Source organism: Python bivittatus, unplaced genomic scaffold (genome assembly GCF_059951505.1).
Source record: "Python bivittatus isolate LINGU-HERP-01145 unplaced genomic scaffold, Pbiv_v1 ctg000020_np1212, whole genome shotgun sequence".
Taxonomy (NCBI): domain Eukaryota; kingdom Metazoa; phylum Chordata; class Lepidosauria; order Squamata; family Pythonidae; genus Python; species Python bivittatus.
This window is the reverse complement of record NW_028277030.1, coordinates 109,209,639-109,228,810: the sequence shown is the minus strand read 5'-3', so window position 1 is coordinate 109,228,810 and position 19,172 is coordinate 109,209,639. Positions and strand designations below refer to the sequence as shown.

Genomic DNA, 19,172 nt, shown 5'->3' with positions numbered 1-19,172 from the left:
CTCTTTCTCTTGCCTTTTCCAGAGTCTCTTGCTTCTTCATTATCTCATAATGAAATGTTACTTTCATTCTTATTACTTCCACTTTACTAATTAAATTATTAAATTGAATTGTTGCCTGACTAAATTGCTGTTACATTTAACAAATATACAGTACCAAAAAGGATAATTGTGTGAGTAAACAAAGTTATACATATTGCATTGTATGTTCTTAAAATATCAAAGTGAATTTAGGTCTGTAAAGTATGGCATAAAAATGAATATTAGAAATACTAAATAGATGTTATTTTCCAAAATTTCTGTTCTTTTTCAAAAAGAAAAAAGAAAAACCAACATTCCTGGAAATTCTACATCTCTAGCCATTACTGCTATGAATGAAGATTTAGAAAAAAGAGGACCTTGCTCTGAACAGCTTGGAATCTAACATTTTACAGCAATAAGATACAATATTTTGGCAGTAGAATGCACTATATAGATATCCTGGGTCCTTAGCATGGACACATGGCCGCATCAGTTGGCGCTCTGGCTCCACGCTCTGTGGGCTGTACAGAAGGAACTTGGAGTTCACCTGCAGATACAAGTTGTCTGCTGTTCTTTTAAGCTATGTTGACCAGTTTAAGAGATCAAGTCTGTATTTTCATTCAACCTCAGAATGGATGTTGGAAATTTTCTTGCAGTGAGCATCAGAAACTAAAATGTTCCATGTGCACTTTTTGTGATGGTTCCTTTTGGGGAAAAATGTGTAATTGTTGATATTTTTGTACTTAGTTCTAATGCAGCAGTTGGACAGCTAGGCATGAGATACAGTAATACCTGATCTGCTGTATCGAATTCCTGTAGTAACTCTGTCTGGAGAAAATGTTATAAGCTTATGAATAAACTTCTGCCAGCAAGATATATAACTAAAGAGGCAATAGCGTACAATAGAAGATGGAACCTAAAACCATGGAAGTTTGTTCATATACTAACAAATTTCTCAAAGATACTAGGTATTGACATATTTATATCTCAAAATCTGATTTTTCTTCTTGCTGGATGATTAGTGGGAGTTCAGACAGGCAACAAATCTCTGCAGTCGGCATGGAAAGCCCACTGGAGGAATCTCAGAGAGAATGGTCGTATTTATCACAAGTCTCCCTTTTTTTACTCCGCTGAGTCCTTTTCTGAGGGCTAAATTAAGCTTGAGTGTTGATTATGTGAATTCAATTAACCAGCCTCTTGGCTTGTTTGTTATGTAAATAGAAAGTGGTGGGAACCGCTGCTCCGGCTTCCCTGGTCTGCCTGTTGCATAATAAATAGAATGTAGATTAATTGCAGGTCTAGTTTAGCCATTGTGCAATTAAGGACCTTCTGTTTCATAAATATAATTTCTTTTCTTTCTCTAGTTAAAATTTGTCAGGAACAAATCAAGTCACTCAAGAACTATTTACAAAGGGTTAGTGACTTGTAGCAGCAAAAGGTAAATGAATTTGTTGGTAATTTCAGGAAGGGAGCACTTAGTCTGTTGAAGGAGTAAGCAAGAATCCACACCGTGGTTGAGAATATTTTAAAACCTTGATTTTAACTATCAATCCACTTAGCATGGACAAATGACTGGAGATGACTGGAATTGCAGCCCAACAACATACAGAGTCTCACCAGGTGGTAGCACATCACTGAACTTAGAAGCAAAACAGTCCATCTTGTTTAGTGCTTGGATAACAAACCACCAGAAAATATTAGGGCTGTAGGCTAAACTAGAAAGCTGAAAATATTAATATGGAAGAAAGCAAAAGCAGTAAACTATTTTATTGCTGTCATTCAATAAATTTTTCAATACAGCAAGTATCAGAAGTTTATCTGTCAACTCCAACTTGAGAAATCAAAAAACATTTTAGTTGAATTAAAGCACTTCCATATCATTGCCAGGAAAATCAAGAGGACATATTAGAAGTCACTCATGAGGTTCTTCATACTTTAAATATTAACAGGGTTTTATTTTGTTTTGATGAGATCAACAAGGTTAACTTATTAGAGGCAAGAAGCCATAGCAACATATATAAAATTTATGTATACTGTAGAAACCTAAAAGAGAGAATGCTGTTCCACTTATAACTCACTAATTCTGACATTCTTGGCCCCTTTATTTATTTAAACACACATGAGCCATTACAGCCATCATTTTCCAACTGATACCTGATGCATCTAGTGAAGAGGCTTGACCTTAGTGGTCAGTGCAAAAGTACCGTAATGTAGATGGTCTAACTGGCAGTAAGTGGGTATTCCAGTTTTCTGAGAGAAGCTGAAATTCTTGCTCAGAATTCTTGCTCAGTCTTGGCTCCGTAGCTGCCTTAACTGAAAAATGACCTTCAAAGCAGCCGCTTCTGCAGAATGATAAGCTGTGGAATAATTCTAAAGTCTTTTCACTGTAAGTTGACCTAATGCTGTGTGGACTTGTGGCCTTCATGATCATCTGGGAAGGTTTACCTGCTGTCCTCAGATATCAGAGGTTCATCTCCCTTGTCTCTGAAATGCACTGTCCGCTGAACTGAGGAAACTGGTTTCTTCCATTTATTTTCAAGCAGGCCTTTAACTGCAGATAGTCTAAAGTGGATTCTTAACTTTTAATTACCGAATCTTATTAATTCTAGTTTTACATTTTCTATTAGGAAGTTGAAACCATCACCAGATTACATAGTCAACGGTTAAAAACAAATAAAGGGTGTGGGAAGTGGGAGGACAATTGGAACCACATCTCTTCCTACTCAAAAGCAAATCCCTTTAGTACCCGATGAGAAAAGAGGTTCCAACTATGCCCTTCTTAAAAAAGCCCCGCCTTTCCTTCGTCGCCTGATCTTACGAGCCCCAGCCATGGATTTTTTGCGCACGTTCTGGCGCTGGAAGCTCGAGGAGTCGCCAAGGCTGCGCTAGGCGGCCGTGTCAACAGTGCAACGTGAGGCTGGACGTTGAACTCTGGCGAGGCGCTGGCAAAATCCCTGCCCAGAACAGGGAAGGGCCCTCCTTATCCGCCTTTCCCAGTCTCCCGCGGTGGGACCCGAGAGAGGCCCGCGCTCGCGACTCTCCTGGAGCTCCACCTGTTGCCGGGCTCAGCTGCAAAGAGAAGTTCTGCGGCCTGTTCCGGCAGGGGAGGGCAGACTCCAAGGCCCCGCTTTCGCTCTCGAAAACGCCCCCAGGTTTCCCCCTCTGCGCGATGCCCGTGGCGGGCACTCTGCGGGTCAAGTTCCGGCGGCGCCGCAACCCCGCGGAGGACAAGGAACCCATCCTCGAGCGGGAGGAACAGCGAGAAGCAGAGGCCCTGAGGGCTCCCGAGGACCAGCTTGAAGAAGAGGAGCCGGCTGGCTGCGCCTCCAAAAAAGTGGCGTTTGCCGTCCTCCCGGACAACTACCAGCCTCTCGTCTGGGACGGCGAGCAGCAGCCACCGCCGCGGAAAGCGGAGCGCGCAAGCAAGGCGCGCAAGAGAAGACTCAAGAGATACGGCAAGGTAAAACTGATCGCGCGGGGCCCGGGAGTGGTTCGCTCCGCCCCTGCCCAGCGCTTCGGTGCGCTCGGGAGGCCTCCCCGTTGGTCCTTCGCGCCGCTCAGGCTGCTGCTGGACGGCTCTTCCCCAGTTTCCGCTGCATCCGGCGGTCGGGCACATTTAAGAGAAAAATGGAACTGAGAGGGAAAGGGGCAAATTCTTCTGGGCCTTAATAACTCACGATACTTTGCAGGTTTGTAGTAAAAGTGGTTACAGGTGTTGGATTAAAGGCAGATTCTCCCCTTTCCGTTGTCATTGTTTAAAGGTGAAATCGAATTCAGGGACTGGTTACTATCCTCTTTCACAGAGTGCGAGGATTTTACGTGAACGGTCCTATTCCGAGAACTGCTGGCGGCGTGGAAGATTTGGGGTCGTGCCCCTTATGTATCCGAAGAGAGTTCATTGGATTGCCTGGCTGCGATCCCAACCAAAAAGCCCCCTCCTCACCTTCGGGGGCGAATGAGCAGAGCCTCTGAGGGTGGGGTGGCTGACTGGTCTTGTGCTTGCTGGCTGCCCTTTGGAAGAGGCCTTCTGAGGAAGTGGGGGGTGGGCTGTTCCAGGGAAGGGAAGGTGTTGCAGGTCGGAGTTTCTGTTCATTCCCCAAGTGGATGTTCCACAGCAGAGTTTGGGTGAAAAGCATTTTCTTCCTTTTGGTAGTTCCTAAAAACTTCGTAAAGGAAAGGCTGTGAAGTTAAACAGATGCTGAAATTTAATTTTTTTTTTCCTTTCAGGATTGTTAACTGGCAGCATCTTCCCTATTTATCTGGTCATCTTGTGATGCCACAGCTGAGCCAGCCTCTCCCAAAGGCAGTTAACTTACACATACCCCTGGCACATCTGCAATATATAATAATGGATAATTCAATCAGTTGTAGCAAACACTTTTAAATCCCTCCTACAGAGTTATCGTGTCTTGAGTCAGTTCCTTCCTCCTATTTTTTGGCACACATAAAAAGAAAATGGTGATGGTTAGATTTGGATCAGTACCAACATGGGTGGAGGCTTACTCACCTTCACCCTTTTTACCCCTCTTCCTCCTCCCCTGCCTTGTGTGTTTGCAGGATGGTAAAAAGTAAAATGATGACTGAGTTTCTAGAGAAGCCCTGTTTTTTAGGGCCATTCTAGGATATAATCTCTTTCTCAGAAACAAGGAGAAGGGGTTGACACTGTATTAAACTCTCAGTCCTGTTCACCACAATGGTCTCTGAAATTTGGAATTAATTGACATTGTTATGGTGTTCCCATCATACACTGTTCCTTCCTTGATTCAGTGAAGCGTGTCCTGCAAAGGTCTCTATATAGAACTTAGCCTTCTTCTCCAACACCGTGTTGCTGCCCCTTAGCATCTCTTGTCAGAGGTTACTGCTTCACTCACCTTAATGGTGAGCACAGGTAGTCCTTGCTTAGTGACACAATTGGGACCAGCAACAATATTGCTAAGCAAGACATGTGACCATGATTGACTTATGACATCACTTCCCATTCAATCATTAAGCAAGTCACTGTGGGTCATTAAGCAAGACATCACATGACCACAACTTGTGATCTTACTGGCAGCTTCTCCATTGACTCTGCTTGCCAGAAGCCGGCTGTGAAGCGCATAAATGACAATCATGACCATGGGACACTGTGATGGTCATAAATGCCCACCAGTTGCTAAGTGCCCGAATGTCGAGCATATGACCGCATGGATGCTGCAACAGTCGTAAATGTGAGACTGGTCATAAAGTTACTTTTTCAGCACCATTGTAACTTTGAACGGTTGCTAAACAGAGCAGTCATTAAGCAAGGTCTACCTGTAAAAGATTTCAGGCCAAAAGGAAGGTAGGGCACCAGATGGCTACTGCAAGACCTGGCTGATCATTTCCCTGCTCCTTACTCTTCTACCCAGGCAGGAAAAGCAGATTTCACTGACTGGTTCCTGTATGGAGCCTGCCTTTCCTTTCTCATTATTTCCCATGCCTTGCCTTTGCTTTCCCAGCTGTTTGCACACATGGATGCCTCTACTCCCCCTTCCCACATTATTTGTTTTGACACTTAGGTGGACTCTTCCTTTTTTTCCCATATGTTGTGTTTGTACTGTAGCTTTAAATGGTACAGTAACAAAAACAACAAGGAAAAGGTTGGGTTTTTTGCTCTAGCATTCCTCTATAGGTCCATCTAAACCAGTGTTTCTCAACCTTGGCAACTGGCTGGCTGGGGAATTCTGGGAGTTGAAGTCCACATATCTTAAAGTTGCCAAGGTTGAGAAACACTGTAGAAAGGACAGACTGATAATGCAGCTTTATAGAAACAAAGTAGCAACATTCCTGTGTTGCAACTTAAAGATACTAGAAAAATAAAGGGAAGCATGGCAGTCCTGTGAACAGTTTGGGCACAAATTGAAAGAATGCCACTCGGAGATCATAGAAACACAGGGTTGGAAGGGTCCTTGGAGGTCTTCTAGTCCACCCCCTGCCCAAGGCAGAAGTCCTCATGCCATCTCGGACAAATGGTTGTCCAATCTTTTTCTGAAAACCTCCAGTGATGGAGCACCCACAACTCCAGGAGGCAAGCTGTTCCACTGTTTAATAGTTCTCACTGTGAGGAAATTTCTCCTTATTTCCAGGTTGGATCTCCTTCTGACAAGCTTCCACCCATTGCTTCATGTCCTACCCTCTGGTGCTATGGAGAATAAATCAACACCCTCTTCCCTGTGGCAGCCCTTCAAGTATTGGAAGACTGTTGTTGTGTCTCCCCTCAGTCTTCTCTTAGTTAAGCTAAGCATACCTAGTTCCTTTAGCTGTTCTTCATAGGATTTAGCCTCCAGGCCCCTTATCATCTTCGTTGCTCTTCTCTGCACTCTTTCTAGGGCCTCAGCATCTGTAAGGGTTGAACTTCTAGGACTGAGGATAGTTCATTGACTTAGTGCCATTGCTGGATCAACTAGAAGTTTATAAAATAAAAGCCAGAGACTGCTGACTGGTAGAGAGCACAGCAGCCTGGCAGCCCAGGATGAAATGGCTGCCCAGGAGAACGACCAGCAAGTGGGTGTGCCAGGCACTACAGCCAATCATTGCTGGGGCTCCTACTAGAATGGAACAAAGTATTGGTGACCATTTGTTCTGAAGGGCTTAAGAAAGCTCAGGTTGGAAAATAGTTTTGAATTGAAGCTGCAAAACATGGGTGCAGAGCACATTTGCAAAAGGCTGGGAATGGGAGGAGAACAGCATCATCCAACCCTTTGGACAGGAAGGGATGAGTGGTTTGTACTCAGAACAGGGGAGGCAGAAAGTGCGGATCTGCCCTGAGAGTGTACATGACAGAAAGCTACCTTTCACTCATGGGGATGTGAGTGAGCCTGAGGTCTGGCATGTAGTCTGCATTCCCCACACACACTGACACACAACTACATTCACAACACACACACACACACACAGCCTTCAGAAGACTAATGTACATAATAAAGCGAGCTGTAGCCTATGAAAGCTTACGCCATAATAAACGGAAACCAAATCTGTCAAGGAATTGTTTACTCCTGCATTACAACCTTTGTAACTCAGGTGCTTTAGAAGACTAGGTATGTGAGTTACAGTACATCTGAAAGTATTTTGCAAACAGCAGCCTGCTGTGGAAACTGTTGAATTAAATTGTTTTCTTTCAGTTATGATGAGTTGCAAGGATCATCCTTCCGAAAGATGAGATGGTTGGGTAACAAAGTACAAAACGCATGCTTGAAATGTTGAATTAATTAAAACACTATAGCCATAGTTTGTGTTGATACTCGAATTAGTATCAGGCAGGATCTATAACACGGTTGTTTCTTCTATCAACAGATTTCAGTCTTAGAAAATATCTTAAGAAATATATTTATTTTAAAAATCATTTAAAGGCTTTTATTTGACTATAATAAGTTTGGGTCTTTGTTTCTTACTCAGAAGCTAATCAAAAAGATTCTAGGACAGCCTTCTTTGTCCTTTGAAGAATGGATAACTAATGCAATGGTTGCTCTGAGCTGATAGATAACAATATTATTTAAAATAACTTGGTGAAGTTTTATATGCTATAGCTGGTGCCACCTTCCTCACATTCACAACCTTTGTGGTCTTGAGATCCAGGGTTTTTATCATGCCTTTGGCATTCTGAGTGTTTTCACTATATGGCATGTCCTAATTGGTGGGGTGGAGCATGTTGGCTTGCAAGGTAGTTTTTAGATTAGAGATCCTAACTTGCTTAAACTAGCATGAGCATGCTTGGGTAAAACTGGCCAAAATATGCTAAACTTATAGGTACTGTCCTTATTGTTAGCAGGGAATGCTGCAGGTGTCCCAGATATGTCTAAGACTAATAACCTAGTCTATACCCTATCTTTCTTATTAAAAAGTACTATGTCAAAGTCTCAATTGATCAAAGCCATGGAGGACAGCAGGAGTCAATATCTGTGGGTTCATCTCGTGATGACCACCACACATGTAATATTGCAAGTTTGAATATAAGAGGAGGAAATGGTAAAGAGTATGGATTAACCAATGAGAAGAAAGGGGGAAAAAGTTAGGTTGTGCTTTGTTAAACTTAGAGAAATTGGAAGGTTGTAATAGAATTGAATGAAGGTGGCCTGATCTGATGGAGTGAAGGTGATGAATGCATGCAGAACAATGAAGACGTAGATTTAATTAAGAATGAAAAGTATTATCAGAAGGTGTTGTGGGTATATATGAGAGCAGAAGTGCATCAGATGCTGATAGTTGCATGTTATGCTTCAGTAAATGGTGATTATGGAAGAATCAGAGATGAGTGGGGGGAAATTATGCAACATTCTGAATCTAATAATATTGATTTGATTGATTTGATTTTTGAGGAAATACTGAGATAATTAATGAAGAATGCAAAAGTGATATCCTGGAATGTAGGAGAGACCTACATTTTTGTTAGTGACAGGACTGTATCTTGGTAAAAAAAAAAATGGACACAGAAGGAAAGAAGTAAAAGAAGTGAAAATAGAATGACTACAGGTAAAGCAAGAATTAGCCTTCTGTGAGAATGAAAAAGTATTACAAGATATTCTCCCAACAGAATGCAAGGAAAGTAAATACAAGGAAAAGGATGACGATATAGATTGTATGCTCCTAAGAGATGGGAACCTAACTTTTCTTTTTGCAGTGAACTATGCAAAATGTATTGCAATATACAGACAGTAAGGTCTAAATAAATCTGTTATAACAATGCAGTTTGATTTATCTGGATCTGTGTATGAGATGTGTTAGATACTCTGTGGAGCCTTGCAAAGGAACAAGAATGATCTTTGAAAAACAAAGAATTTGTTAAATCTAGCAGAGGAGCTGGCTGGTATTTTTTTTTCCCCCCCTCTTCAAAAGAAACTATTTTGATCAGCGTGAAAGTGAAATTGATGTTTCCCTAGAGATCTATAGAGAAATATGTCATTTCTGCCTGGAAAAGATTCTAAGTAAATCCATGTGACAGAAGAGGCTTTTTATCTTTTTTCCCTGGTATCTCAATTTTGTCAGTGCTTCAGTTAGCAGAAAGTGTGCTTCTTCCTCCCACAATAGGGACAAAAAGACAACATTTCCTTTCAGGGCAGATTCTAGAGGGCAGCTTAGAGAATGCATCAGCACTAACCTATTACTGCTTGAGATGCTACTGAAAATTTTGTTCCTGGTGTTTATTTACTTTTCCCATTTATGTGGCTCCTTATGTTCAAGGAGCTTGGGGCAGTCTACTCTTGTCTTGTTATCCATAGAACCTTTTGAAGAAAGTCACAGCAGGCTGAGAGACAATGAAGGTCACCCAGTTAACTTCTTGACTGGGACTTGAAATTTGAGTCTGGATCCAGTGATGATCAGTGTGTAGAACAGCAAATGTTATTGAAGTCTAATGTCCCTCAGGTCTAGTCAGCATAGCCAATGGCAAAAAATAATGGAAGCTGAGGGTCAGCCCTACCTGGAAGACCACATGTCCCTCCCTGTACTCAGTTCAACATTCAATGAAATAAAAAGAAGCAGTGAGAGAACTTTAAGGCATCTTTGTGCAACTTGATGCTTCCAGATAGCAGTTGTTGCTCAGCCTATCTCAGCCATTATGGCCATGACTTTGAGGGGTTACAGAACACTAGGCAGGAAAAGCTTTCATAACAAATACAGGGTTGTCTATGACATTGCAATTTGTGAAGGACAGAAGTGAGTAACTTTTTGATAACTGGGGGCTAAATTAACATTTTCTTGGAGAGTACAGGGGGCAAGGTGATAATGCCAAATGGGGGAGCCAGAGTTTTCCAACATTTTTCCTATTTTGGGTTGAGTCAGCAATATTCTTGGGTGTTTTTTTTTACTGTTCAGCTATATTAAGCTACTACAGATTTCCTGAGTTTCCTGCTTGAAAATGGCAGGAAATCATGCCACAAGTTGAGGGCCCTGCAGGCTGCAAAATACAGTTGTGTGGGGGAAAAAAGTACACCCTCTTTGAGTTCCATGGTTTTATGTATCAGGACATAATAAAAATCATCATCTGCTCCTTAGCAGTTCTCAAAAGTAGGTAAATACAACCTCAGATGAACAACAACACATGACATATTACACCATGTCATCATTTATTTTACAAAAAGAAAGCCAAAATGGAGAAGCCATGTGTGAAAAACTAAGTATGCTTTATGATTCAATAACTTGTAGAATGACCTTTAGCAGCAATAACTTGAAGTAATCATTTTCTGTATGACTTTATCAGTCTCTCACATCATTGTGGAGGAATTTTGGCCCGCTCTTCTTTACAACATTGCTTCAGTTCATTGAGGTTTGCAGGCATTTGTTTTTGCATAGCTCTCTTGAGGTCCCGCCACAGCATTTTAATTGGGTTGAGGTCTGGACTCTGACTGGACCATTGCAACACCTTGATTCTTTTCTTTTTCAGCCATTCTGTTGTAGATTTGCTGGTGTGCTTGGGATCATTGTCCTGTTGCATGACCCAATGTCGGCCAAGCTTTAGCTGTCGGACAGATGGCCTCACATTTGACTCTAGAATACTTTGGTATACAGAGAAGTTCATGGTTGACTCAGTGACTGCAAGGTGCCCAGGTCCTTTGGCTGCAAAACAAGCCCAAATCGCCATCCCTCCACTATCGTGCTTGATGGTTGGTATGAGATGTTTGTGCTGATATGCTGTGTTTGGTTTTCACCAAACGTGGTGCTGTGCATTATGGCCAGACATCTCCACTTTGGTCTCGTCTGTCCAAAGGACAGTGTTCCAGAAGTCTTGTGATTTGTTCAGATGCAACTTTGCAAACCTTAGCCATGCTGTCATGTTCTTTTTAGAGAGAAGAGGCTTTCTCCCGGCAACTCTTCCAAACAAACCATACTTGTTCCATCTTTTTCTAATTGTACTGTCATGAACTTGAACATTTCACATGCTAATTGAGGCCTGTAGAGTCTGAGATGTAACTCTTGGATTTTTTGCAATTTCTCTGAGCATTGCACCGTTTGACCTTGGGGTGAATTTGCTGGGATGTCCATTCCTGGGAAAATTGGCAACTGTCTTGAATGTGAATAATCTTCCCCACTGTAGAATGATGGACTTTAAATTGTTTGGAAATGGCCTTATAACCCTTCCCAGATTGATGGGCAGCAACAATTGCTTCTCTAAGATCATTGCTGATGTCCTTACTCTTTGGCATTGTGTTAACACACACCTCAATGCTCAAGGCCAGCAAACTCCTAAAACTTCGGCTGTTATAGAGGTAGTCACATTTGCTGATGATCAATTGCTCAAGGGCATTTGATTAGCAGCACCTGGCTGCTACTTAGCCTTTTCATACCTATGGAAGCAGTAAGGGTGTACTTAGTTTTTCACACATGGTTTCTCCATTTTGGCTTTCTTTTTGTAAAATAAATTATGACATGGCGTAATACGTCATGTGTTGTTCATCTGAGGTTGTATTTACCTACTTTTGAGAACTGCTAAGGATGCAGATGATTTTTATTATGTCCTGATACGTAAAACCACAGAACTCAAAGAGGGTGTACTTCCTTTTTCACACGACTGTAAGTGGGGCTGGGGATGCATGCAGCTCTGGAATTGCCTACCCTATTGTAGGGATCAGCTGAAGTCAACCTTTTTACTAGCTCACATAGTGATGTTGGTAGGCTTGCTGTATGTAGATCATCTGATTTAACAATTGTAACAACCAAAAGAAAGATGATTTGAGTTGGTTTTGTCTGCTAGTGCTCTTGATAAAGTATTCATGTCCTGCTTCAAAGCTTTTGCTGTACTCTGTAGGGGAAGAAACCACAAAAGGAAAGGTATGCCATTTCTTAGAGCAGTACTTTGTTTCTTGCTCAGATCAGGGCTTCATTGTTCTGGCTGAGATCAAGCATTTCCTGTGGCACACAGTTGCTTCTGAAACGGAACCTTCAGTCATTTTCTCCTTTCAGACTGGAGAAAGTGGCAATTGTGCCTTACATGTGACCAGCTTTTATTCAGATCAATGTTGTTTTCAGGCTTCAGATTCCTCTATTTTGAACAGAAGAAAAGATAGTGACAAGATGAACCTGTCCTAAGCATGGATCATAGGACAACTTGATCTGCCATGTCACGACCATTATTTTAAGTCCTCCAAACTATTGATAGGAGACTGGGCAGCTGACATACTTCCTACCCAACTTCTTGCTCTTTTAATTTTTTTCTGTATGGAGGGGAAAATACTCTCAACAAAAGGGTATTTTCACCTGTTGTGTGGGATGAAAACTACTGAGGAAGAAGCTATGGGATTTCTAGAATTTCTCTGGGACAGTGTTTCTTAATGTGTGATTCTAGGACTCCTGGGGATCTCCCAAGACCCTCTCAGGGGTCCGCAAAATCAAAATTATTTGCCAGCCTATGTTGAAAAATAATACAATATAAAATCCCATCAAACAATCATGAGAAAAGGTAGCAGCAGCAAATGCATCCATTTAAATTTTTAATATAGTAAATATTGATAAATATAAACCATACAAACAAAGGCTCTTTTGGGGTCCTCCATAATTTTTAAAAGTGGGAAGGGGGTCCTGAAGGAAAAAAAAGTTTAAGAAACACTAGGATGCTGCGTTGGGACTGAGGAATGTTAACTAATTCTCAGGAAGTAGTTCACACAACACAGGAAGATTAGTTAATGTGGGGATGGAGTTAGCCCCAAACAAGATTGTTAGTTTGTAATTAAATTTTAGCTCCCCCTGGGTTGATTAAGCAAGTTATTTGTATTGTTTAGAAAGTCTGCACAGCATGTTTACATTCCCCTGACTCATATATTGTGCAAATGGGACTCTTAATTTAAAGAAGTATGGAAGTATTTGCATCCTCTAATTCAAAGGCAGGCAAACTTCTGGATTGTAGGCTCTACTTTGTATTGTAGATCCACCAGTCACATTTAGTTTAGAATTCTCAGCCCAGGGTTTTGCACTACATATCAGAATTGAATGTTAATCCTTATCTGTCCTCTCAAATACCTACCTCTTACTCCTAGCGGTATTAATTACAGCAATGTAAGAGGGAAGGCATGTTGTTTCAGCTGGGATCTACAGTTGGCACCTAACCACAGAAATTTGCAGTAATCTCTAGGTATTGGAAAATACTCAGAATATTGCTGAACTACATTAACTAGCTCAGTCTGAACAATAGTGGGAGTATTGGATAGAATAGCTCTCTATCCTTGCTCTAGAAAAAGAGCTAAGCAAAAGTTTAATTGGAAGATCTTTGTTCTATAACTGGATCCTATCCAGCACATTCACTCACAGGAACTATTCATATTATCTGTAATCAAATGATAAACTTGCTTTAATTGCCCACTATACATTCTTGTAACAGAGAATAGTCCATGATAAGCTGATACATGAGTGACAGTAAAGGAGATGGTTCGTGCTGAGCTTGCCATTGCTTGTGGCCCCCTCCTTGAACTTGACCACCAAGCTGTTTGATCTTGTACTTTCCAAGCTAAAGAAAATGGCTTGGATTCCAGCGATTCTCATTTCACGTATCCTGGACTTCTCCAGTGGTGCTATTTGCTCCACCAGCTGGAGCCATTTCATTTATCATAAGATGATTGCATTGGAGGAGGTGGGATGTTTTGAGAATGTTTCAGGTCTTGTCTGTTTTCAGATCCACCTGTTCTTTAAAAGAAAGGTCCGGCCAGTATCTTTCAGGCCTTTTGAATTACAGCTCCCATAATCCCTTGCTTTTGGCTTAGCTGATAGGAATTGAAATCCACATGTTAAGGTTATTTCTTTTAAAAAATTAATAGTGCCAGTTTTGTCTAAATAGTTGGTGGTTGTGTGTTGTGGAAATTTTATACTTCTGTATCTTTTATATCTTATATATTGTATCTTTCATATGATGTATCTTCTATCATTATGTTACCTATCATGTTACTATAGCTTTAAGAAGAAAACCATCATCTTTTCGCTTTTTTCTATCATTGCTTCTGATATTGTTGTATCTACCCATGACCCATCTTGGATTTTAGAAAAGGACAAGCCCCATTGAATTTCCCTCCCTGCTGTTCTGTTGTTTTTCTCATACATCCTCAGCCCTCCTGGATCTGTCCGCTGCTCTCCAGCTGAGTAAGCCTCTCAGATAGAACTCAGACTCACCTGTACCTGAGCAGCAGCTTACCTTCTTTCAGTCCTTGCTATTAACACTTCTCAAGGATTGTTAAGTGCCAGCGACCCCCTGAGTACAGGGGATGTGGAGCACTGCCCTTGGTTGTTGCTGGTGCCTCAGTCTCCTGACTACTGAAGCCTGTCAGGATGTTTTCTGTGCCATTGCTTTATGATCCCCTCTCTTTTGTACTGTCCTGTTGACTTTAAGGCTTACCTGTGTACAAGAAATGCATGTAAAGCTTTTGGCAGAATGTTATAGAAAGACTGGCATGGCAAGGCAAGACAGACGTTCCTGTGTTATGAATCTTCCCAGTGCAGAATTTAAAACAAAAGTGTCATCACCTTTTGCTCTGTCTGCGTGTGCTACTCATTTTCTTAATGCTGCCTTCCTAAAGAAAGTCAAGTAGTGTATGAGTGATGCACTGCTAAGCGTCCCCTCCAGACACATGCAGAAAAGAAGAATCTCACTATAGCTGTCTTCACCCAACAAACGGAGACACCAATGTTTATGTAGCCTAGTCTACAGAAAAACCCAGCCAATTGTTGTTGATTGATTTATGGTTCAATGTGCTGTCACAACTCATAAAATTGTGTCAACCAAGTCAAACAAGATAAATATGCCTTTGCAAACACAGATACCTTTCAGAAGCGATGTACCCTAACATCAGCTCCATGTTATTCTGTCACCATTGCTTGTTCCTGAGCCCAGTCCACTCCTTTACTCAGAGAGTGGAATCAAAGTGGGCAGAGGCTGTGGCTTCTCCTTCCTTGGTACTTGCCATGGCTCTTTCCCTGCCATCACAGCCCAACAGCAGCAATACTAAGTGACAAGAACAGAATCAGGGGGCTCCTTCCCTTGGCTGGAGGTTAATTTTGCCCCTTGTACCAGCTTTGATTCTCCTATTTACCTCTCTCTTTTAAGGAAACCATGCCCTTAAAGGCACAATAAAGCAATATACTAATATTTGCATAGATGAGTGTTTCTCAATCTTGGCAGCTTTAGGATGTGTGGACTTCAATTCCCAGAATTCCCTAGCCAGCATGCTGGCTAGGGAATTCTGGGAGTTGAAATCCACACATCTTGAAGCTGCCAAGATTGAGGAATACTGGCATAGATTAAAAGTAGAGGATCAGTGATAGAATCTTTAACAATTCCTTTTTAAAAAGCTTCAGAAAGGGAGAAAGATCATTTTGACCTGAAGTGTTTAGTTTCAGAGCACGTTTTCTAGTCTAACCAGCCTGGAAATTGGTTCTGTATCATCTCGACTAGATGGGGAGAGGAAAGTCCTCATTCCCCCCCTCCCCCCAGCTGTATTAATATAGGAATGAGATATTTTGGAATGGGGAATCGATGCTTTGTGTGTGGCAGCTGGATGTGTTTTTGGAACCACTTTGTCCTGTTGCCTTTTCCCCTTGCAGCTACTGTCCTGATCAGTGGGGTTAGGGGAGGCAAGAGGAGTGGGTCAGACTAATGAAAGCATCACAGTAAGCCTCACCACTTTTCCACATGTGTCACAATATTGCACACGTGACCACAGCTTGCAGTATTAACGCTATTTCATCATTCTGACAAAAGCAAGCAGGATCCTGTGAGTGCTACTGGCTGTGATAAAATCCATAGCCCTTTGAAACCGCTTCAAAGTGCAAAACACCACAGTACTCACTGATGAGACTTAGCCCTAGACGTCACGCCTATTTTTTTGCACTGAAGTTTCCTGTTGAAAAATCTGATAGAAAAAAAAGGAATGCGTAACAATGAAACTTCATGACTATAATAAGCAATGGCACAGACATTTAGAGTCACATTTGGAGCAAGCCAGCATGAAAGCAACTCAAGCTACAACCTCTATTATTTTATCCTCATAGAGTTCATGATAGATATGTTGGCCTAAGAGACAGTGATTGGATCAAGTTCACTCAGTGCAGTTCTGGGCTAAGTGCTGATCCAAATCCTGCTTTCCCCAAACCGAATTAAGCACTGGACATTCTAGGGATCTGAGAGAATTGTGCCGAACTGACATCTTTGGGCTGTAGGAAATATTTGTTGAACTGTAGCCCTTTTTTGGAATTGTTTCCTTGTGCTAACCGTGTTCTTTCATTCCTTTCAGAATGTGGGCAGAGTGTTGCAGAAAGGATGCAGTTACTTGGTCCTTGGCCTGCAGGGATTGGCCAGAGCCTACACCTCACCACTTGGCTTGGCTGTTTTGACAGCTACATCAACACGATAGAGCCTACTACTTTTTGAGGAGGAGGAGACTGTTGAAGAGGGCAGCAATTTCTCCTTTGCTCACATACACTTCATCTTCTGAACATACCCCAACTTATCAAAGGTGGGGGGTAGGGGGGAATGGATCCATCTGTGCATTTCATTTGGAAAGTATGTTTGATCTTTTAAAGTTTTTGTGATTCTAAAAGTGCTTTAATATCAATGAATGAAAAGAATGAGTAACGCCAAAGATACAAAACTGTAATTAACTGGGTCAGATTTAAAAAATATAATACTTTTGGGGAAATTAATCAGTCCATTCAAAGAAATGGTGAACGAAGGAAAGATAAAGGATGGAGGGGGAGAGAGAGAAGGCAAAAGTGAGAAAGGAGAGAAATGAAGGAATTAGAAGAGAAGAAGAAATAGTTGCTTTTCTGGCAAGACCACATTGCTATCAAAATGCTGGCTGATGGTCTGACATCCAAGCACTACAGGCTTCTCCAAAATGCCAGAGGAGCATTGTCAGAAGCAGGCAAACTGAAAAGAGTTGAAGAGGAATGGGGCTCCAAAAGAGAAATTAATTGACCCCCAAAAAGAGCATTAAGACAGATGTGATTGCATTAAGCATTCAGGTAATACCCAGCATGGGTTTGGGGGTCTCACTACCTGGAGACCCCCAAATGCACTGTTGCATGTGTATTTAAAAAAATATCAAGTAGGAGTAGTGGTGAGGAAGCTTGAAGAAGGAGTAGCAAAGAGACTGAGGGAGCAAATCAGGAGTATAATATCAAAGGATCAGAATGTGGTCCTTTGTGTCTCTGGTCATAATGAATTGACCAGAGATACTTTGGGCTGCAGTTTCAGTTCTCACCATTCAGCAGAGATTCTGGGCAAGCTGATTCTTTGCAGGGTGCATAGACGGGCATTTTTGCTAAAGCAGCTTCTTTCCTCATTGCTTTCATGTAGTGGTAGAAGGTATGCTTACTCTTCTAGGTAACTCATGCCTTTGTCACTTCCCGTTTGGATTACTGTAATGCGCTCTACTTAGGGCTGCCCTTGAAGAGTGTTTGGAATCTGCCACTAGTCCAGAAAGCAGGGGCACAGGCAGTTTTTGGCATTTCTCGCGGCATCTGTATAACACCTCTGCTCCGTGATCTGCACTGACTCCCAGTAGGCTTCTGAGTGTGATTAAAAGTGTGTGCCTTACATACCACCGGGCCAGGCAGGACTGTCTCTTTCCTGTTGTTGCAGCCTGGCCCATCGCTTCTATTAAACGATGGCATCTTGTTGGATCCCAGAGTCATGCCTTTTCTGTGGCAGCGCCTGCCCTATTGATCAGCATCCCCCCAGAGATCTGGATGGCCCTGGCCCTGATAGCTTTGCAACGTGCTGAAGACCTGGTTGTTTCCCCAGGCACTTGGGTCAGGAGGTTGGGTGAGCTTGGCTGTTCTCGATGTGCCTTTAATATGATTGGGGCTTAATCTAGGGCACCATGGGCTACATGTTGTGGTTTGTTTTAATCCTTGTACACTGCCCAGAGTCACTGTTGTGAAATAGGTGGCCATATAAATCAGATAAACAAATAAATGTTATAATGATAAGGTAAAACTGCTATTTATCTTCAGACAATAGTTAGAGGAGGAGCCTTCCAATCTGAGAGACTGGGACTGACAAGGTATTGTTAATTGGACAAAGAGAGAGCTAATAGTATAATGCAGCTGCTAAAGGGACTCATACTATTTTGGGAGCCCAGAGCCCAGATCACAAGTAATTGCCTGACTCTACTCTGTGTTGGTCAGACCCTCCCTTGGCATTCTTACCCCAGCTCTGGACACTGCAGTCTGCAAAGGACTTTGGCAAACTGGAGAGAGTTCAGAGAAGGGGCACCAAGTTAGTAAGGGAACTGGATACATTTAATCTGCAAAAGGGTAGACTGAATATACAGTGGTTCCTCATTTAGTGGCTATCTTGTTTAGTGACCATTTGCAAATACAACAGCAAAAAAAAGTCATTTTCTGACCAATATGTGCACTTATACCCAAATGTCTACACCTGATAACAAGGCACACTGGAGTGAGAGTAACAATTGTGTTGCTGCTTTATCTGAATGAGACAGCAACAACCAGTGATATTTGCAGGGTCTCTCTCTCTGTCATGTGTTCACTTAGCAACCATGTTGCTTAATGACCATTTTGGTTCTAATTTAAGGAACAGATTGCAGTCACTAAACAAGGAGAGGTGCATATCTGATAGCAGTGTTAAGCTATCCAAAGGTTATATATTAGTAAATCAATATCTATACATCTATATCTTTAAAGGGAATAGAGCAAGAAGTATACTTGTGTTTAAGTTCAAAGTGCAGGAAAGTAGATTCAGATTCTTCTTCCTTATGAGGAGGAATTTCATCACAGCAAGAACTGTCAGCCAGTGCAGTGTTTCTCAACCTGGCAACTTTAAGGTGTGTGGACTTCAACTCCCAGAATTCTGGGAATTGAAGTCCACACATCTCAAAGTTGCCAAGGTTGAGAAAACTGAGCTAGTGGAATAGATTGCTCAATAGAGTGGTTGCTTCCCTTTACTGAAGGTCTTCAAACTGAGGCTTGATGGCAGCCATCTGTCTACAGTTTTTTAGCCACATCCTGTGCTAAGGATGGGGTTGAACTAGATGATCACTGAGGTCTTTCCCACTCTGTGACTGAGTGTTTCAGCCCCATGTTTGGGATATTCTATGATACAAATAAACCAACTGCAAGGCCCCCAGTCTAGGATCAGAGTCAAGGCAAAAGGTGCTGATATTGTGGTCTTTGGCAGCTCTTATTTCTTGGTTTCTTCC

At 41.9% G+C, this 19,172-nt stretch overlaps 1 protein-coding gene across 1 annotated transcript; it reads left to right on the top strand.

The window, feature by feature from the left end:
* The first annotated feature begins 2,836 nt into the window (after positions 1–2,836).
* On the top strand, positions 2,837–18,806 carry CUNH1orf115 (chromosome unknown C1orf115 homolog). The gene is made up of 2 exons (XM_088146438.1): positions 2,837–3,478; positions 16,242–18,806. The coding sequence occupies exons 1-2, from the start codon at positions 3,188–3,190 to the stop codon at positions 16,359–16,361; spliced, it is 411 nt and encodes a 136-aa protein (XP_088002564.1). The 5' UTR covers positions 2,837–3,187; the 3' UTR covers positions 16,362–18,806.
* Positions 18,807–19,172: the final 366 nt, after the last annotated feature.

What these genes read in the sequence shown, in the direction of transcription:
- CUNH1orf115 (XM_088146438.1), top strand. Translation starts at nt 3,188, where the DNA reads ATGCCCGTGGCGGGCACTCTGCGGGTCAAGTTCCGGCGGCGCCGCAAC. An exon ending in GACTCAAGAGATACGGCAAG is followed by an intron (nt 3,479 to 16,241) that starts GTAAAACTGATC and finishes CATTCCTTTCAG; the next exon opens with AATGTGGGCAGAGTGTTGCA.